Source organism: Theropithecus gelada, chromosome 15, assembly GCF_003255815.1.
Source record: "Theropithecus gelada isolate Dixy chromosome 15, Tgel_1.0, whole genome shotgun sequence".
Lineage (NCBI taxonomy): Eukaryota > Metazoa > Chordata > Mammalia > Primates > Cercopithecidae > Theropithecus > Theropithecus gelada.
In genome coordinates this window covers 13,724,660-13,746,498 of record NC_037683.1, presented here as the reverse complement: position 1 = coordinate 13,746,498, position 21,839 = coordinate 13,724,660, and the positions used below count along the sequence as shown (strand labels likewise).

Genomic DNA, 21,839 nt, shown 5'->3' with positions numbered 1-21,839 from the left:
CCAGCTTGAATTTCTTCTCAGAAAATAGGATTTTGTTTTCTATCACATTGTCAGGCTGCAAAGTTTCTGAACTCTTATGCTCTGCTTCCCTTATAAAAATGTATGCTGGCAAAGCACAGTGGCTCATGCTTGTAATCCCAGCACTTTGGGAGGCCAAGGCAGGTGGATCACCCAAGGTCAGGAGTTCGAGACCAGCCTGGCCAACATGGTGAAACCCTGTCTCTATTAAACATACAAAAAATTAGTTGGGAGTGGTGGTGGGTGCCTATAATCCTAGCTACTTGGGAGGCTGAGACAGGAGAATTGCTTGAACCTGGAAGCAGAGGTTACAGTGAGCTGAGATCATGCCACTGTACTCCAGGCTGGGCAGCAAGAGTGAAGCTCTGTCTCAAGAAAAAAAAAAAAAAAAAACCAAAGCCGAATGCCTTTAACAGCACCCAAGTCACCTCTTGAATGCTTTGCTGCCTAGAAATTTCTTCTGCCAGATACTCTAAATCATCCCTCTCAAGTTCAAAGTTCCACAAATCTCTAGGGCAAGGGCAAAATGCCACAAGTCTCTTTGCTAAGACATAACAAGTCACCTTTGCTCCAGTTCCCAACAAGTTCCTCATCTCCACCTCAGCCTGGACCTTATTGTTCATACCAGTGTGAACATTTTCGTCAAAGCCATTCAACACATCTCTAGGAAATTCCAAACTTTCCCACATTTTCCTGTCTTCTTCTGAGCCCTCCAAACTGTTCCAACCTCTGCCTGTTAACCAGTTCCAAAGCTGCTTTCACATTTTCGGTTGTCTTTTTAGCAGTACCCCACTCTCGGTCCCAATTTACTGTATTTGTTTGTTCTCATGCTGCTGATAAAACATATCTGAGACTGGGCAATTTAACAAAAAAAGAGGTTTAATTGGACTTAACAGTTCCATGTGGCTGGGGAGGCCTCACAATTATGGCGGAAGGTGAAAGGCACATTTCACATGGCAGCAGACAAGAGAAGAGAGCTTGTGCAGGGAAATTCCCCTTTTTAAAACAGTCAGATCTCTTGAGACTTACTATCACGAGAACAGCCCAGGAAAGACCTGCCTCTGTGTTTCAATTACCTCCCACTGGGTCCCCCCCACAACACGTGGGAATTCAAGATGAGATTTGGGTGGGGACACAGCCAAACCATATCAATTTCTAAGCAACACATTTGGATATTTAGTGTGGAAATGTAGTTATAAATGAGCAGTTCCAGATAGAAGAGTGCAGTTTATTTCAGCTTTGCACAAAAGCAGGTATAGAGGTATGCCTATATTATGAGGCCAGGACAACTAGAATATCATATTTCTTTTTTTAGTGGTGATAGGAAAGACTACTTTTCTGGACCAGAGAAGCAGAAGTAAGTAGCCTTAGGAATTGCTGTGCTTTTTCTGCTGCCAGTCCCCTGCTCATGATTATGGAGAAAAATGTAACTGAGATGCTTAGGTAGTGAGGAGGCTTCAAGGCTTAGGGAATGGGCACTCTGATGATTGTTACATTTAGACTATAAGCAAGTAATTGGTGGGGGATGTTTGTAACCTAGTGACATATAACCTGTATTTGTTGTCATTTTTAGTCATCTGTAGCTGTCAATTTCCTATTAAGTATGAGGTCCTATAACTCCAGTATAAAATACACCAAGTATGCACAGGGGCTTAGTAACATTTAGTGAGTTAGCTAACTAAGTCTTCAGCCCCATAGATCCTCCCAGACAAAATGCAAAATGGGTCTGTTCTTCAGCTGGCACCATGATCAGTCTCTACCATGTCTGCAGCCTGACAGGCTACTTTGTATATGTGCTACTAAAGAAAGCACAGACATGCTACTTTGTAAAACCAGTCTGTGCAGTAATTTTATAAAGAAAAGTTAGGACCCTTATTCTTCAAAGAAAGTATGCACTGAATATATCTGATGTCATGCAAAGTATTTTTCCTTTTAGAAAAAGAGCCCCATATATTGCTTATCTCACTCGTTGTCGACAAGGACTACAGACCACACAGGCTCACCTGGAAAGGCTATTGCAAAGGGTTTTGCGAGACAAAGAAGTGGCCAATCGATACTTTACCACCGTCTGTGTGAGATTACTGCTTGAGAGCAAAGAAAAGAAGATCAGGGAATTCATTCAAGGTAACTCAATACCTTTAGTTTAAGCATCTCTTCACCTGTCATACGGTTGGGAAGATTGGGAAATACTGTTTTGTTTTGCTAGTTTGTTCAAGTATCTGCATGCCTTACTCAGTTATTTTATGGAGTCTTAATAAATTAAACTTTGATGTCAAACCAATAAATTACATTTTTCTCCTGTATTGAATATCTGTAGTTTACTTTTTAAATTGGGGACATTTGTAAATTTTGGGTCTGTACGAATTCTCTCATTTAAAAAAAAAAACAAATGCATTTTTTTTTAGGAACTTTTTTTTTTTTTTTGAGACAGAGTCTTGCTCTGTCGCCAGGTTGGAGTGCAGTGGCGTGATCTCGGCTCTCTGCAACCTCCGACTCCCTGGTTCAAGGGATTCTCCTGCCTCAGCCTCCTGAGTAGCTGGGATTACAGGCATGCGCCACCACGCCCAGCTAATTTTTGTATTTTTAGTAGAGATGGGGTTTCACTGTGTTGGCCAGAATGGTCTCAATCTCCTGACCTCATGATCTGCCCACCTCGGCTTCCCAAAGTGCTGAAATTACAGGTGTGAGTCGCTGTGCCCAGCCTAGAAACATATTTTTATAACAAATTCCTTGCACTTAAACTTTCACATATTCCTTACTTTTTCTCCTGATTTAATTATATGGCCACATATTGTCCTAAAATAAACCACACTGAAACACTTTTGGCTTTAAGATCATGGTGTCTGCATAGCTAGTGATAAAAATTATTTCTATGATTTCCTTTTTAAAATTATTTAGATAGTTTTTATTAAACTATTTAAAAATTATTATTTTGCTTTGGAGACTTTCAGAAACTCACCGCAGCTGATGATAAAACTGCTCAGGTAGAAGATTTTCTGCAGTTTCTTTATGGTGCAATGGCTCAGGATGTCATATGGCAAAACGCAAGTGAAGAACAGCTTCAAGATGCACAGCTGGCCATTGAGCGAAGCGTGATGAACCGGATTTTCAAGCTCGCCTTCTACCCTAATCAGGATGGGGACATACTTCGCGACCAGTGAGTACTTCTATGTTGAGTGCCTATGTGGGACTACATAGGGATCTACCAGGTAGCCCATATTTTAGGCAAGCTATATGTGTAACTTAGTATCTGATTGTAAAAGGAAATGCATTGGTTACCATTTTTCACCTGTCAGAGTTACACGATCACAAAGAATGATAATACCCAGTTTTCAGGGAAGTGGGCAGTCAAGCTGGAAGGGGTAGAAATTGGTGTAGCCTCTTTGGAAAGCACTGCTGTTTACTCTGCCTTAACTAATCTTCCCTTCCTTCTTGTGATTAAGTCTTACTTAGCCTTCAGGTCTTGACTTAAGTATCGTTTCCGTGATGAAGCCTCTCCTGACTAGGTTACATCCTATTAGGGCTGTCTCAGGCCTCAGTGCCTTTCTTTAGCACTTGCCACAGTTGCCATTTGACATCTGTTTGAGTCATGGTTTCTGAACCCAGCACTATTGACATTTAGGGCCAGATTGTTGATGATGTGGGAGGCTGTCCTGTGCATTATAGGATCTTTAGCAGCATCCCTGGCCTCTACACACTAGGTGCCAGTAATACCCCACCAATTGTGACAACCAAATGTCTCCAGACATTCCCAAATGTCCCTTACGGGGCAAAATTCTCCCCTGTTCTTTTTTTCTTTTGAGACAGGGTCTTGCCCTGTCACCCAGGCTGGAGTGCAGTGGCATGATCACAGCTCACTGAAGCCTCAACCTCCTGGACTCCTGTGACAAGTGATCCTCCTACCTTGGCCTCCCAAATCGCTGGTACTATAGGTGCACACCATGACACCTGGCTGATTTTGTTTATATTTATTTATTTATTTAGATGGAGTGTCACTCTGTCGCCTAGGCTGGAGTGCAGTGGCGTGATCTCAGCTCACTGCAACCTCTGCCTCCTGGGTTCAAGCGATTCTTCTGCCTCAGCCTCCTGAGTAGCTGGGACTACAGGCACGCGCCACCATGCCCCGCTAATTTTTTGTGTGTTTTTAGTAGAGATGGAGTTTCACCATGTTGGCCAGGCTGGTCTTGAACTTCTTACCTCAGATGATCTGCCCATCTTGGCCTCCCAAAGTGCTGAGATTACAGGCATGAGCCACTGCGCCCAACCTTGTTTATTTTTTGTAGCGACAAGGTCTTGCTGTGTTGCCCAGGCTGGTCTCAAACTGCTAGACTCAAGCGATCCTCCTGCTTCAACCTCCCAAAGTGCAGGAATAAGAGCTGGGATTACAGGGCATGAGCCACCATGCCTGGCCCTCTCCCCTGTTCTTAATCACTGGTTTGTGTGATCGTTTAATGAATGTTCTCTCCACACTGGCTTGTTCCCTCTGTGAGACCAGGAAATGATGCTTTTATTAACCACTCTAATAGCACCAGGCACAGTACTTGGCCTCTAATATATGCTTGTTATATATTTATTAAGAATGAACAGTTGGTCGAGCATCGTGGCTCACACCTGTAATCCCAGCACTTTGGGAGGCTGGTGCGGGTGGATCACCTGAGGTCAAGAGTTCGAAACCAGCCTGGCCAACATGGTGAAAGCCCGTCTCTACTAAAAATACAAAAATTAGCTGGGTGTGGTGGCATACATCTATAGTCCCAGCTGCTCAGGAGGCTGAAGAGGGAGGATTGCTTGACCCAAGAGGCGGAGGTTGCAGTGAGCTGAGATCGCACCACTGCACTCCAGCCTAGGCGACAGAGTGAGACTCTGTCTAAAAAAAGAAAGAGAGAATGAACAGTTAAGTATTTGAATACCAAAAACTGCCTGGAATTATATGGCTTATAAGTTATATCTCAATAAAGCTGTTTAAAAATACTAATCCTGGCCGGGCACAATGGCTCATGCCTGTAATCCCAGTGCTTTGGGAGGCTGAGGCAGGGGGATGACCTGAGAGTCAGGAGGAGTTGGAGACCAACCTGGCCAGCAAGCTGAAACCGTGTCTCTACTAAAAATACAAAAATTAGCCAGGCATGGTGGCTCACACCTGTCATGCCAGCTACTCGGGAGGCTGAGGCAGGAGGACTGCTGGAACCCGGGAGGCAGAGGTTGTGGTGAGCCGAGATCACACCATGCACTCCATCCTGGACAACAGAGCGAGGCTCCGTCTTTTAAAAAAAAAAAAAAAATTAATCTTGGAAAAAATTAACCTGGAATAGTAATACTAGTTATTTTTGGGTAGTGAGACTAGGAAATATTTTGCAGTTTTTATTTTTCCTCGTCTGTATATTCTCTCTTTTTTTGACAGTCTCCCTGTGTCACCCAGGCTGGAGTGCAATGGCATGATCTCAGCTCACTGAAACCTCTGCCTCCCGTGTTCAAGCAGTTCTCCTGCCTTAGCCTCATGAGTAGCTGGCATTGCAGGCACATGGCACCATGCCCAGCTATTTTTGTATTTTTAGTAGAGATGGGTTTTCACCATGTTGTCCAGGCTGGTCTCAAACTCCTGACCTCAAGTGATCTGCCCACCTTGGCCTCCTAAAGTGCAGGGGTTACAGGCATGAGCCACCGTGCCCAGCCTTCTGTGTTTTCTTGAGCACTGCTTCACAACTCTGTTTCTGACCTCAAGCATGTTAAAGTTGTTACCATGCTTCTTAACAGTGACAGTGGCTTGCTGGGCCTGACTCCCAGGGGTCCGTGTAATAGGATCCTCGGGGTGTGGGTTATGTTTGTATGAAATATTTTTCATGGAGATTTTCAGATGTTGCATAGATATTTGAGAAAATTGACTTTCCTGTGAAATGGGTTAGGATCCTTCCAATCTGCCGTCCTCATTTGTTCATGGTCTCAGAGTGTTTGGCCCACCCCAGACTTCTATGCTTAATATGCCAGATGGGACCTGTTTTCTCTCCAGAGCACCAGTTTTTGCCTTTAGGCATAGGATAAGGAACGGGGACATTCAAACCATATTGACTACAGACAGCAACTTTGAAGGAGATTGTTTTTCCCCACCCTCCATGACATTTCTGCAGCGTTTATAGCGTATGAAAAGCCAACAGAGGAACTGGAAAGAACACTAGCAGCCAGGAAGCTGGGTTCAGCCCCTGCTACTGACACCTGTGTAGCTCAGGCAAGCCTTTTCCCTTTTTAAGCCTACTTCTCTTCATCTACAAAGTGAAAGGTTTGGTGAATGGTAGAGGCCCTTCTCCATGTAATTAATAACTTTGGTTTCTGGCTTTTGATCCTTCTACTTCCTCTCACTTTTTTATCCCCCCTCACCTTCTTTTCTTCTACTTTACAAAATTATGTGTCCAAGCAGCTCCTACTAAGGGCTCTTCTCCTTTCTCCCTTGCAGTGCTGTCTGGTCCAGAGAGGAAAGACTCCCTCCCTTCCCTGCATCCCCTTGGCTCACTCAGCGTTTCTGAGCAGATTGGAAAGAATACTTATCTAAGAGGCTCAACTCTAACTGTAATCCATAGCTAGCAATAAGTCAACATGTTTCAAATGTTTTGTAAAAGTCAGTGATGACTATTTGTGTACCGTATTTTCTGAAATGAATATTTACATGTGTATTTTGGGGGTTTTCAGGGTTCTTCATGAACATATCCAGAGATTATCTAAAGTAGTGACTGCAAATCACAGAGCTCTTCAGATACCAGAGGTAATACAGGTTTATATAGCATGGGTAATGTTAACTAAATGCTGCGTGGTAGTGTTACCACATTTTCAAGGAACTGAAATATGGTAAAATATAAAACATCATTTTCACTCTATGTAATTCATTCTAACTTCAAAGTTCCTGAAGATGCTTTCAGGGATTAAAATTCCCTGGTATGAAATAGTAGAAAGCCAGTTGGGAGGAGCCCTTCCTTGATGCCACTTCTCAAGCCAGCCCTGCTGTCAGGGGCAGTATCTCTCCATCAGTGCTTTTATAGTCAGGTTTCTGCAGAAATGTTTTGAAGAAGCGGGAGGCTGGTAGCACTCCAAAGAGTGAGATATGCTGTCTCAGGAGAGGGCATTGAGTCTGCATGTGATCTCAGATTACCTTTAGCATTTTTACCTGTCCTACATCTCTTAGAAAATAAGAAAACATGAAAATTTCAGGTATTTGAGGTTTCTGGTTGTTTTTGTTACAACCTCCACTAATGAGACGTTAATTAGCATACAATTTTTTTTTTTTTTTTTTTTTTTTTTTTTGAGACAGAGTCTTGCTCTGTCACCCAGGCTGGAGTGCTGTGGCCGGGTCTCAGCTCACTGCAAGCTCCGCCTCCCGGGTTCCCGCCATTCTCCTGCCTCAGCCTCCCGAGTAGCTGGGACTACAGGCACCCGCCACCTCGCCCGGCTAGTTTTTTGTATGTGTTTAGTAGAGACAGGGTTTCACCGTGTTAGCCAGGATGGTCTCGATCTCCTGACCTCGTGATCCGCCCCTCTCGGCCTCCCAAAGTGCTGGGATTACAGGCTTGAGCCACCGCGCCCGGCCCAGCATACAATTTTAAATTGTTTTTGGTTTTTTGAATCTGTTATTTCCAGGATTACTGCAACAGTGGTACATATTTTTAAATTAACCTCTTTTTTTTTTTGAGAGGGAGGCTCGCTCTGTCGCCTAGGCTGGAGTACAGTGGCGCAATCCTGGCTCACTGCAACCTTCACCTCCCGGGTTCAAGCAGTTCTCTGCCTCAGCCTCCTGAGTAGCTAGGACTACAGGCGTGTGCCACCACAGCCAGCTAATTTTTTTGTATTTTTAGTAGAGAGGTGTTTCACTATCTTAGCCAGGCTGGTCTTGAACTCCTGACCTCGTGATCCACCTGCCTCAGCCTCCCGAACTGCTGGGATTACAGGCGTAAGCCACCACACCCGGCCTTAAATTAACCTCTTTTCTCACACGTGATAACTTCTTTTATCACGTGTGATAAATCTATTTCCTGTGTAGAGCCAGTTTAAGCTAGTTTTAACGGAAAGTCCTCTTTTAGTAGTTTGCACTTCTGGAATCAGCTACTAAATGTAGAGAAGTTCCATTCTAGCTATTTAAGAAAGAGAATGATTTGAAATTTTGTGAATTCTAGCTTCTGTGCTGTTGAATGCCATTTTTCTATTAATGGATATCTGGTTTGCTCTATTTTAAAATGCAAAGCAACTTATTTAAAAGTTTTAAAGTTATGCTTCAATCTTTGGTGAAGGGGAAGGGGGCCTGCAATATGGTTTTACCAAAGAGAGGAAAAAGCAACCACATTATCCCCTGCCTCCTGACATGGAGGTTGCAGTGGTCACTGCCTGGGGTTGCCATTGGATTCAGAATCTGTATATTGTCTATGGTCTCACTTAGGTTTATCTTCGAGAAGCACCATGGCCATCTGCACAATCAGAAATCAGGACAATAAGTGCTTATAAAACCCCCCGGGACAAAGTGCAGTGCATCCTGAGAATGTGCTCTACGATTATGAACCTCCTGAGCCTGGCCAATGAGGACTCTGTCCCTGGAGCAGATGACTTTGTTCCTGTGTTGGTGTTTGTGTTGATAAAGGTGGGCCCCTTACTACTATCAGTTAAGGAGTTATGTGGCATTCTGAGCAGGTGGTGCAGGGCTTCACACAACGGTGGAGATCTTGGCTCTTTTCCAAGTCACAAGCTCTGGGTTACTCAGAAAGAAAGTGCCTACTGTCAAGATTTGTTCTTTTGAGACAGAATCTCACTCTGTCGCCCAGGCTGGAGTGCAGTAGTGTGATCTCAGCCCACTGCAACCTCCATCTCTTGGGTTCAAGTGATTCTTGTGCCTCAGCCACCCAGATAGCTGGGATTACAGGCGTGTGTCACCACGCCCAGCGAATTTTTTTGCATTTTTACTAGAGACGGGGTTTCGCCATGTTGGCCAAGCTGGTCTCGTGGTCTCGAGCTGGCCTCAAGTGATTCGCCTGCCTCAGCCTCCTGAAGTGTTGGAATTACAGACATGAGCCACTGCGCCCGGCCAAGATTTGTTCTTACCTTAGGGTTTTCAAAAGAAAGGATGGGAAGACTGGATTCCTAGATGAACATTTTCAGCTTTTAAAGCAGTGCCTGGGTCGGGTGTGGTGGCTCACACTTGTAATCCCAGCAGTTTGGGAGGCCGAGGTGAGTGGATCACGAGGTCAGGAATTCAAGACCAGCCTGGCCAAGGTGGTGAAACCCCATCTCTACTAAAAATACAAAAATTACAGGCTCCTGTAATCCCAGCTCAGGAGGTTGAGTGCAGTGAGCAGAGATCACACTGCTGCACTCTAGCCTGGGCGACAGAGTGAGACTCTGTCTCAAAAAAAAAAAAAACAAAAACAAACAAACAAAAAAAACAGTGCCTGAAGTTCTTGGTTGAGGCTCAGTATATAATTATTGAATGAATGGATGAGGGCAGGTTCTTTTTGTTATGCTTTTACCATCTTCTTTCATACGGAATTCCTTGCAGTACTTGTCATATAGGCTACCAAATTTACCAATGATCTCTCCTCTTTCAGCTTCTTATTTTGTAATTGTAGTATGAAAGTACTGACATCTGTCGTTCTTGTTGACTTTAAAATTAGTTTCATCATTTATTTATTTATTTTTTTTTTTGAGGCAGAGTCTCGCTCTGTCGCCCAGGCTGGAGTGCAGTGGCCAGATCTCGGCTCACTGCAAGCTCCGCCTCCCGGGTTTACGCCATTCTCCTCCTCAGCCTCCCGAGTAGCTGGGACTACAGGTGCCGGCCACCTCGCCTGGCTAGTTTTTTTTGTATTTTTTTAGTAGAAACGGGGTTTCACCATGTTAGCCAGGATGGTCTCGGTCTCCTGACCTCGTGATCCGCCCGTCTCGGCCTCCCAAAGTGCTGAGATTACAGGCTTGAGCCACCACGCCCGGCCCAGTTTCATTATTTAAATGGTTTATTTTGAACATTTTGAGGGTGACCATGTAGTTTGGGTGCATATAGCCACTCAGTGATCGTATCCCCTGTGTGTTCCAGTCAGCTCAGCCCAGCCGTTGCTCTCTAAAGTGTGTGTGATGTATGTCCTACTATTTCTTAGCATTGTGATATTTCTACAACCTGAACTCAGCTTGGAGGGAGAAACCCGTGGGGTTGGCTGTCACAGCTCCTCCTGTTGGCCATCGCTCTTCTGGCTTCCACACGTAGTAAATCTAGTTCCTGTGGAGAGCCAGTTGAAGCTAGTTTTAAGGAAAAGGCCCTAGCTCTTCCTCTTAACCGTTTAACAGCCTGTGCCCTTTCTCACCACATGAAGAAGGTAAAAAAAATTCAGAAGATGTCCTCTGTTACCTCTGGCAACGGAGGGCATGCCATCTTTTTTAGTTTTTTCTTTCTCAGCTTATTCTCCCTGGACTTACCAGATATAATTCAATTTGCTTACAGTATTTATTTTGGTGTCTAACATTCTGAAATCCTGGGATGTTGAGTAAGACCACAGAGATTAGTTCAGCCTTCTTAGAAACCAGTGAGGTTAAGGACTTGCAAGGGTAGAAACCTCTAGATAGATTAGCTGAGATTAGAACCTGGGTTGCCTTTCCAACATATTATTGCTACTCATGGAAACTGGGGTTTAAAGATTACTTCCAAAAAATAACTTCGGGGTTGTTTTCAAAAGGATTGGTATGTCTTTCATAGAAGAACATTTGAAGAACACTTAAATGATTTTGGCAGAGCTTTGACATCTGAGTAATTGACTTTCATTTTTTACTTCTCTAGGCAAATCCACCCTGTTTGCTGTCTACTGTGCAGTATATCAGTAGCTTTTATGCTAGCTGTCTGTCTGGAGAGGAGTCCTATTGGTGGATGCAGTTCACAGCAGCAGTAGAATTCATTAAAACCATCGATGACCGAAAGTGACCAAGACCAAGGCCCACCAAGGCAGCAGACTGTTAATCAAACAAACAGATCTCTAAGAAGGCGCATCAGCTGCTTTGAAGGCTGAAGATCGTTTTTGTATAATATTGTACAGCTTCAGGCATTTTAAAGCAGATCTTTACTAAACAGGTTAACGAGCTAACAAGCAGGTTCTCTTTGGGCTCTTTCCTTTCTGAGTTGCATATTCTATTTTCTTGTCCCCAAGTAGAGTCTAGTACTACAAAAAGGGACCACATTTTTCAGGTATTTCTAAATATTAAAAAACAGAACAAAAATCTCTTAGAAAATTTCTAGACCTCCATTCTTGGATACCCTTTCTTTCCTTTTATTTTAAAAAAGAACAGTACCCCTCTTTTAAGATGCTGTCTTATATTAATGTGCATCTAATGGAAAGAAGATACGAGTTGCACTGAGGATTATAATAGTGGTACATTAGTGGCATTATCTATAAATACACTCACCTAAATTGAAAAGCTAAGAAGGAAATGTAAATATAATATATATTTATATTTGATGTAATATGGACATCTGCAGATTCTAATAAACAAGGACTATTGCTGATAGTAGGCTGTGACATACTGTCTTGTGAAATGGTTTCCTTGACAAGATTTAAGCTGAGCTTAAAAGCAAAAAACAAAAAGTACACAGAAATATTTATTAAAATGTAATACAGTTTATTGGACTTTCTAAGTATGGCGTTTGATGGACAGGGCTGTCTTTAATGAGTGTGAAAGTTACTAAGTTACTTAGACATCTCACCGTGGAAGTTTGTGAGCCTGCATTAGGAGATAGACTGATTACCATACACGACGTAAAAAGGAACAGTGGATAGCTCATACTTTATGGTGGTTCTTCTCCTCCGAAATAATATACTGCAGAAATCCCAGACAGAGCTCCTTACAAACCTTTAATTGTAATATATTTTTGATGATTATTCACATTGAATGCACAGACCAAGAATTCAGTGAATGTCATTTTTTAAAAAACTAATTTGTATTGTCTGCTCTAGTGATACAAGTTTTACTAGTGATAAACTATTTTAATCAACCATACTATTCTTACGGAAAAAAATATCTATTTTGGCAGGTTTCTGTGCCTTTATTTCCCTCTTCTGAAAAAAAGTCTGTGTTTTCATGGTTTGGTTTGCATTGTATATCAATAATTAATCAGGAGTGGTTTTTGGTGCCTGAAAAATTGGCCAAGGAGGCACACCAAAGCTTCAAGCACAAGTCTTGTACGTGGGCCATCACTGTCTGGTTTCACTTTGTGTGTTTCCTAAACACATTTAGCTGCTTTTATAACTAACTCAGCCCCATACTTGAGTCCCTTGTTGTTGGGAGCATTTCCAGGCATCTTTTAAGGAAACTGTGACAAACAGCCTTGGGCAGATGAATACGGAGGCTGTCTGCTGTCCGTCTCTGAGATCTTTGTGTCTGGGAATGCCTAAAGATTTTATTTTTTTTTCTTTGTTTGTATTTTATTTTTCGAGACAAAGTCTCATCCTGTCACCCAGGCTGGAGTGCAGTGGTGCGATCTTGGCCCACTGCAACCTCCACCTCCTGGTTCAAGTGGTTCCCCTGCCTCAGCCTCCCAAGTAGCTGGAACTATAGGCGCGCGCCACCACGCCCAGCTAATTTTTGTATTTTTAGTAGAAACGAGGTTTCACTATGTTGGCCAGTATGGTCTCGATCTCCTGACCTCATGATCCACCCGCCTTTGCCTCCCAAAGTGCTGGGATTACAGGCATGAGCCACCGCACCCAGCCAGAAACTAGATTTTCTTTATGTCTCCACCCCTTCTTCTTCATTTACTTTACAATACCAAAATAAATTGCATAGGAGTGTGGGATGTGGTTTCTGCCTTCTAGAGAGAGATCAGAATTAAACTAGTACTACGAAATGTCCTTTTGAATGTTAGGTCAAGAAATCCATGTACAGAGTCGTGAGCTTCATGGGCTGTAACTGCCAAACTTGCCCTGTGTTAGAAGTTAAATCCCATCGTAAATACATCACGAGGCCAGCTGTGTGATCTGAGACCTAGATGGGAGTTCATTGACTTCAGCCTTTGATTCAGTAAATGGTAAGCAGAAGACTTTGAATGGTTGAAATTCATTGTTACAGGATTTTACTCATAAACCAATGAGAGATTTTGTTTTCTCCACAATGGTTGCTAAGTCTATTCCATGTTAACACTGTGGAAATAAATATGAAGATGTGGACATTGCATTGGGGCTTTTTTCTGTGGAAGAGAAGGTGGTGGGATTGGGGTGAAGGGCTACACTGAAGGCAGGAGATAGGGCTCTGTCTTGTTGGAGCCAGGGCTGAGGTTTGGCTCCAAACCTCAGAGATTTGGCATCTGTGACACCTCTAAAACAGGTTCGGGTGCTCATGACTCTGTAGCTGTCGGAGGAGCACAGCACAGCTGTTGCAGGGGCAGCTAAGGTTTCCTCTGAATATCCTGTCAGGAGCAAGGACTACTTTGGCATGAACCATCCCTGGTTTGATTTCTTGACAGGTACATGAGATGGGGAGTGATTTGATTTTTTTTTTTTTTTTAAGAAAAGAGGAATAGTTGTTCCCCAAATGTTTCTTCCTCCATTGCCCTCCCGTACTTGTTTTACACGAAAGATTAGTGTAAAAGTGCAAAATCAGCCCTGGAAACATTCGGTAGCCACCGATTACTACATAGAATTTACAAAGTGGATGTTAAAAGGAGAGAGAGTTGGCTCAGTGCCCCTGAAATCTTGTAGGATTAACTTCTCTGAGGAAAAGAAAAACCAAGTTTGCATTTTGTATTAATATTCTGCTTTTAGAAGTAATAGAAATACAAGTTGAAGATTGTCTTTACTTACAAAATTGTATTTTTGCTTTTTCTTTATAATTTTTTTTGCTTTTTCTTTATAATTTTTTTTGAGACACAATCTTTCTCTGTCACCCAGTCAGGAGTGCAGTGGCGTGATCTCGGCTCACTGCAACCACCGTCTCCCAGTCTCAAGTGATTCTCATGGCTCAGCCGCCCTGGTTGCTCAGATTACAGGTGTGTGCCACCACACCCAGCTAATTTTTTGTATTTTTTTTGTAGAGACAGGGTTTTGCCATGTTGGCCAGGCTGGTCTTGAACTCCCGGCCTCAAGTGATCCGCCTGCCTCAGCTTCCCAAAGTGCTGGGATTACAGGCGTGAGCCACCGCGCCCAACCACAAAATTATATATATATATTTAAACATGTCAAACATTTTGCTTGCTTTCTTCATTTTAGGTAAAATCTCAGCCACAGTAATTGCTTGCTTCTGCTTTTTCTTTATAAAAACCTGCTTATGAAAGCCTTCTTACACAGATAGTTACATCGCTGTAGTAGGAGGCTCAGGTTTTCTGAGGGATTGCAAATAGGTGTGCTGCATGGTTTTTCTTTTCCTATGTCCTGGAAGCCTTTGTTGAAAGTGGGCTTTACATATGTGTCCCTGAGGTCCATGATCGAGAGAACAATCGCAGCCCCAATACAGGGGCTGTGTTCTTGCCATAAGAATCTGCAGCCGACTGGTGTGCTGAACCCTGGCACTCTCTTTCCTGTTGTTTGCTATGGGAATTTCCGCTTTAGAGCAAGTAAGATCACGTAGGTGTTTTAAAATTGTTTTTCTCCTGTGTGATTGGGTGTGAAGAGGGAAGGTAGGAATACACTCAAAATTATTACTGGATTGCGCAGAAGCGATAGAAGTGTAGTGGGGTTCATTTCCTCAATGGGTGCTTCTAGATTTTTCTCTCCTGTCTCTTCCTGCTTTGTTTCTTTAAAGAAAAATCTGTTGTCTCTCTTTTTAAATATTTAGTGAGTTTATTTTGTACACAATTGCTTTAATTTTGAGGGAAGTAAATCCAAAATGATCTTGAAGCCCAGAGGATTTTTAGTAAATGGATTAACAGTGATGAGGTATTTGCGATACTCTTAATGCCAAAATGCTTGAGAACTTTGCCAGGTTAAAAATTACTTAATATATTTTAGAATGTAAGTTAGAAAGTAGTAGGACAAGGAATAGCTTTATTACTCTTGAGAACACTTGGAGAAATGAAAATATAGTTTGCTTCCGTGTTAAGTTGTGGTTGAGCTATGGAGTGACCCTGGAGCTGCCGCATTCCACAGGCCTGAGCTCATCAAGGGTTCAATTCAAGAGAGAAGATGTCTCCACTTGGATAATGGCAGACAGTGTGGGTAGGGGCCATGCACCAGGGGAATTCATCTCTGTCAAATTAATACTCTCCTGTCTACTGGATTCTTCTTGTGCTTCACCTGGATTAAAAAGCTGTACTGCCTCTTTTGAAACTGATGAAGCCTTTCTGTAAGTCTCAATTAATGAGCTTGCACAATCTTGTATATGTACAGGAAACCCATCCTGTCTCCTAATGTGATTAGTACTGTAAAATATTCTATAAAACTGATTAAAAAGGGAGAGCAGTTTGATTCACTGGGTTTTATGTTTCTGTCATCTATTTTATATTCAGAAGCGTTTCTGAAAACGTATTTGACTTCCGAATGTTCCGATGTTTTCCATGAATTCACACACATCTTTTTCATCTGAACAATATGGGCGTTTGCTAAGTGTGGCACAAGAAGGAACTAGAATGACTTGGCAGTAACTAACACAATGGTGAACATCTACGGGTTTTTTTTTTTTTTTTTTTTTTTTTTTGAGACAGGGTCTGGCTCTGTCGCCCAGGCTGGAGTGCAGAGGCGGGATTTCGGGTCACTGCAACCTCTGCCTCCTGGGCTCAAGCGATCCTCCGGCCTCAGCCTCCCAAGTAGCTGGGACTACAGGCACACGCTACCACACCTGACTAATTTTTGTATTTTTTGTAGAGATGGGATTTTGCCATGTTGCCCAGGCTGGTCTCAAACTCCTGAGCTCAAGCGATCTGCCCGCCTCAACCTCCCAAAGTGTTAGGATTACAGGCGTGAGCCACTGCACCCGGTCCTTCATCTATGGATTTAACAGTTTCTGACGCCTATATTTGGTAGCTATTCATCATTTTTCATTCTAAAAGCAAAAGTGTTGCCATCTAATCACAATATTCACTTAGGCCTTTATTAATCTTTTCAGGCAAGGGAAGTTATTTTTGACAAGGAGTACTAACTCACTCTTCAGGCTTCCCTTGCTGCTGGGAAGGCGCTTTTCTTATATTGATTGCACTTCATTTAGAAGGAAATAGTTAAAAACTTGCTTAGGGCCCGTTTCCATTTGCTCTGTTCAGTATTTTTTCTTTCTTTCTTTCTTTTGAGGTAAGAGTTTTGCTCTTGTTACCCAGGCTGGAGTGCAATGACATGATTTTGGCTTACTGCAACCTTCGCTTCCCAGGTTCAAGCGATTCTCCTGCCTCAGCCTCCTGAGTAGCTGGAATATAGGCATGCGCCATTACACCTGGCTAATTTTATATTTTTAGTAGAGACAGGGTTTCACCCTGTTGGTCAGGCTGGTCTCGAACCCCTGACCTCAGGTGATCCGCCCGCCTCTGCCTCCCAAAGTGCTGGGATTACAGGTGTGAGCCACCGTGCCCGGCCCATTCTTCAATATTAAAACGAGTGGTATGACGCCTAGAACCAAATACGGCATTCAGCTTTTCTTGGCAACTTGGAATTTACCTGTGTCGCTTGGCCTGCTGTTATGCTTGTACCCACTCAACCCTTTCCACAAGTACAGGGCTCTGTGGCTTTTCCCCACAGGATGCTGAGCTACTGACACTAGCTTCACTAGCCTGCCTGCTGTGCTGCTGCAAAATGGGTGCTGATCCTGTAGAGAGAAACCAGGGCTGAAGCTCCTCTTGGCCGTAAATGTGTCCTCCACCTAAGGATCGAAGTATTCAGTGAAGAGCTTTTGCTTCACTTATTTCATTCCAGAAGAATCCTTTCCATCCACTTAGGGTAGTAAAATATAGCCCATAGATTAAACAAACAAACAAAAAAATGACCCATGGCCAGAGAAAGTGTTTTAGCTCATGCCTGTAATCCCAGCACTTTGGGAAACCAAGGCGGGAGGATCACTTGAGCTCAGGAGTTTGAGGCCAGTCTGGGAAACAATGAGACCTAGTCTGTACAAAAAATTATTTTAAAATAAGCCAGGCATGGTGGCGTGTGCCTATCGTCCCAGCTACTTGGGAGGCTGAGGTGGGAGGATGGCTTGAGGCAAGGAGTTCCAGGCTGCAGATCGGGCTACTGCATTCCAGCCTGGGCAACAGGGCGAGATCTTGTCTCTAAAAAAAGAAAAAAATATATGAAGAAAGAGCCATATAGGCTATTGTGGGGATCCAGAACGCCTTCTGCATTTTATGCTAAAGCGGAAACAGCAAACAGCTCTCAGTTCCAAGTCCTTGGACCTGTTGTAAACAATGAATGTGAAAACTATGGTAATTGTATTTCTGTTAACTGTTTAGGAATTCAGCGTATTGCTGGTCCAAATATATGCTGTGACCCACCCTGACCAATTAGATCATCTTTGGGGATAGGGTCCAGGATTTGGTGCTCTAGGGAATTGTACTAGAAATCGTTTCCCAAACTTCGCTGTTGAGAATCACCTGGTATTCTTATTGGACTCTATCAGAGTCCATAAGGGAGGGAACAAGGAATCTTTTTTTTGTTTTTTGGTTTTTTTTTGAGACGGAATCTCGCTCTGTGGCCCAGGCTGGAGTGCAGTGGCCGGATCTCAGCTCACTGCAAGCTCCGCCTCCTGGGTTTACGCCATTCTCCTGCCTCAGCCTCCCGAGTAGCTGGGACTACAGGTGCCCACCACCTCGCCCGGCTAATTTTTTGTATTTTTTTTTTTTAGTAGAGACGGGGTTTCATCGTGTTAGCCAGGATGGTCTCGATCTCCTGACCTCGTGATCCGCCCGTCTCGGCCTCCCAAAGTGCTGGGATTACAGGCTTGAGCCACCGTGCCCGGCCCGAACAAGGAATCTTGAAACAAGTCCTCCCAGTGACTTATTTTCCAGAGTTTTTGTTTTTGTTTTCGAGACAGGGTGTCACCCTATCGCCCAGGCTGGAGTGCAGTGGCATGATCCTAGCTCACTGCGGTCTCAAACTCCTGGGCTCAAGTGATCCTCCTGCCTCAGCCTCCTGAGTAGCTGGGACCATAGGTGCATGCCACAACACCTGGCTAATTTCAAAGAGATGGGGTCTTGCTACGTTGCCTGCTCTGATCTTGAACTCCTGGGCTCAAGCGATCCTCCTGCCTCAGCTTCCCAAAGTACTGGGATTACAGGTGTGAACTGCCATGCCCAGCCTCTCCAAGAGAGTTTGAGAAGCACCAGGAGAGCTTGCACTTGATGAAGAATGAACCAGTGGCCCACCTACCTGCATCGCCCACCTGGGGAGGTTCATCAAACTGCAGACTCATGATCCCACCCCGTACCCATTGAATTAATGCCTGGGGAAGATGCCGGGAATCTGCATTTCTAGCAAGCTCCCCGTCTGACTCAAGCTCATGAAAATGAGTGATCCACTATGAAAGTGGTTAACTCTTAAACACTTGGCTCCATAGCTCACCAGGGTAATAGGCATGAATGGGGAAGGCCCTTTAAAAGGATGAGAACTGTTAGCCTACAACCACAACTGTTAGCCTAAAAGACTCCTTTAAGGGTAGTTCTTTTTATATGCTTAGAATGAAGCATTTTCTTTACTCATAACTGCCTGTTACGTAACACTCTTTCCTTAGCCTCAAATTGCTAAACATTTCCAGAGAATCATGGTGTTCAATGACATACCCAAATATACGTACGAAAAATACTTAGAGTCTAATCTTCCTGTGTTTAAGCTTTTATTTTATTTATTTATTTATTTTTTTTTGAGACGGAGTCTCGCTGTGTCGCCCAGGCTGGAGTGCAGTGGCCGGATCTCAGCTCACTGCAAGCTCCGCCTCCCGGGTTTTTACGCCATTCTCCTGCCTCAGCCTCCCGAGTAGCCGGGACTACAGGCGCCTGCCACCTCGCCCGGCTAGTTTTTCGTATTTTTTAGTAGAGACGGGGTTTCACCGTGTTAGCCAGGATGGTCTCGAACTCCTGACCTCGTGATCCGCCCGTCTCGGCCTCCCAAAGTGCTGGGATTACAGGCTTGAGCCACCGCGCCCGGCCGTGTTTAAGCTTTTAAAATGTTTTTTTGTTTGTTTGTTTGTTTGTTTTTTGATATGGAGTCTTACTCTGTCACACAGGCTGGAGTACAGTGGTGCGATTTCAGCTCACTGCAACCTCTGCCTCCCAGATTCAAGTGCTTCTCCCGCTTCAGCCTCCTGAGTAGCTGGGATTACAGGCACGTGCTACCATGCCTGACTGATTTTTGTATTTTTAGTAGAGACTGGGGTTTCACTATATTGGCCAAGCTGGTCTCAAACTCCTGACCTCAAGTGATCGCCTGCCTTGGCCTCCCAAAGTGCTGGGATTACAGGCGTGAGCCACTGCACCCGGCTAGTTGTTTCATTTTGATTGTTTTGTGTCCATTCATAACTGGTGTCCCATGTAAAATAACTGCATTGGTTCCCACAGCCCTTGACCTCTGACTTGACTTTTGCTTCCCCAGTGCTGCCTCTGCTGAAAGTAAAAAAATTTCTCCTCTTCTACTTCTTCTCCCATAGTTGATGTGTGGACTTCCATGCCTGGATTCCCTCCCCTGGGTCCGTTTACATTTTGATCACTGAGAACCCTATTTTCCTTTTCATGTGGCTGTGGTGGTGACAGCAGAGGCTGCATCTGCTGCTGCTGCTTTGGGGCAGCACGCTGTGAGGAGAGTGCAACGGAAGGGGACAGATGACAGGAAGTGCTCAGAGCCATCCGACTGTTGACTGTCGCAGCATCCTCAGGGATGTCCCCGCCACAAGCCCCTTCACAGCCAAGTGGGTCATACCAATGAGCCTAAACTGGTCCTTTCCCTCCCTGGGCCACTCCCGCCATTACTGAAAAGCCACAGGTTCCCAGCGGTGTTTGGTTATGTTGCTAGGCTCAGGAACTGGAAGAAGGATCTAATCTGAGCTCTGCCTCTAACCAGACCTAAGGCAAGTGGCAACTCCTTTGAAGGGCGTTTTCTGATTCGGGCTTTATTACCTCACGGATCCCCTGCAGTTTTACCATCTATGTAAAATCTTGAACTATTTTTCCTGTACTGGCATTTAATGGAGGGGTGTGGGGAAAGTGCAGGGACACAGTGGAGGCTGCCAGGAGCACAGGGGTGTCCGGAACCCTTGATCAGGAAGGCTGCCCACTGAGCTGACTCAAGAGGGGACCTGATAGTCTTGTCACTGAACACAAGTTCAAGCCCTAAGCTTCTTTTTGTTTTGTGAGACGGAGTTTCACTCTGTCGCCCACGCTGGGGTGCCATGGCACGATTTTGTCTCACTGCAACCTCCACCTCCCAGATTCAAGTGATTTTCCTGCCTCAGACTCCCAAGTAGCTGGGATTACAGGCATGTGCCACCATGCCTGGCTAATTTTTGTATTTTTAGTAGAGACGGGGTTTCACCATGTTGGCCAGGCTGGTCTTGAACTCCCAACCTTGGGTGATCCACCCACCTCGGTCTCCCAAAGTGCTGGGATTACATAGTGAACCACTGTGCCTGGCCCAAGCTTCTGTTTAACCTGGTATATTGTGGGTGAGGAGACAGGCCAGGAAATCCTGGAAAGGCGCCTCCTCCAACACTGGCCAGCAGGGCACTTGCCAGGGAGGGCCTGTGCTGGACTCACCAGGAGCACAAGGACCACCTATGCACAGGGCAGTTACTCAGAGCCCTTTTTGGTTGTTATTATTATTATTATTATTATTATTATTTTGAGACGGAGTTTCGCTCTGTTGCCCACGCTGGAGTGCCATGGCGCGATTTTGTCTCACTGCAGCCTTGACCTCCCAGGTTCAAGTGATCCTCCCACCTCAGCCTCCTGAGTAGCTGGGACTACAGGTGCATTCTGCCACGCCTGGCTAATTTTTTGTAGATGGAGTCTCCCTATATTGCCTAGGCTGGTCTCCAACTCCTGGGCTCAAGCTATCCTCCTGCCTCAGCCTCCAAAAGTGCTGGGATTACAGGTGTGAGCTACCATGCCTGGCCATTATTAATCTTTTATTGTTATAATAGCTTAATGGGAGAAGAAAAGATTGTGGTCAATACATGTATGAAAATTAAGAAGATCGTGTTGTAGATTGATTTGCAGGATTTTTAAAAGTCCCCCTCCCTGCCTTTTTTCCTCAGCAGGGTTCCTGAGCATCCATCAGTGATTGGTGGTTGCTTCTAGCAAATCTTTTGCTTCATTAATTTTGCTTGCTAAGTAGGGAGATCCACCTTTATCTGGGTGATTCAAAACCACAATTCTCCTATGAGCTGCTCTAATCTTAGCCTTGCCAGCAGGTGAGCTTACACCTAAAATAACATTAGCTTTTCTCCTACTCATATTCTGTTCAAATCCTCCTTTGTAATAGGATGAAAGGCTAGGAGTTAAAATGTTCTTTACTGCTTCTGTGATCCTTGTTCTAGAGGTTTCCTGGACCGCAACGCACAGCAACCTGCAAAGGCAAGAGCAGCAGCAACCAGCCCTGGAGCTGTCACAGTTCTTGCCAGTCCCTGCTGGTTGATACCTGTGTCTGGCCGAGGCATTTGGCTGAGTACTCAGCGGGGCACAGCCCCTTGCTGGCGGGGGTGATGCCACCATAGGCAGCCAAGATAACCCAATTTTTGTTTTATTCTAGATTCAGGAGGTACCTGTGCTTGTTTGTTACATGGGTATTACATGCGTAATGATGGGGGTTGGGTTTCTAAGCGTACCCATCACCCAATATTGGACACTCTACCCAGGAGGCGATTTATCAACTAACAGGCTGGGTTGTGAGCTCAAGTCCCTTTCCACTGTGGTCATAAAC

General features: G+C 44.4%; 1 protein-coding gene across 8 annotated transcripts in view; it reads left to right on the top strand.

Annotated features, from left to right (window-relative positions):
* GAPVD1 (GTPase activating protein and VPS9 domains 1) overlaps window positions 1-13,192 on the top strand; it is a 112,254-nt gene extending 99,062 nt beyond the window's left edge. For 7 of the 8 annotated variants that reach the window (XM_025359754.1, XM_025359750.1, XM_025359755.1 and 4 more), the window contains 5 exons: window positions 1,955-2,142; window positions 2,962-3,175; window positions 6,700-6,772; window positions 8,435-8,632; window positions 10,811-13,187. In XM_025359754.1, the coding sequence (XP_025215539.1) occupies window positions 1,955-2,142; window positions 2,962-3,175; window positions 6,700-6,772; window positions 8,435-8,632; window positions 10,811-10,951 (814 nt within the window). In that variant the 3' untranslated portion in view covers window positions 10,952-13,187. Of the gene's footprint in view, window positions 1-1,954; window positions 2,143-2,961; window positions 3,176-6,699; window positions 6,773-8,434; window positions 8,633-10,810 lie in introns of all 8 variants that reach the window. The other variant, XM_025359749.1, reaches the window with a different exon arrangement.
* Window positions 13,193-21,839: the final 8,647 nt, after the last annotated feature.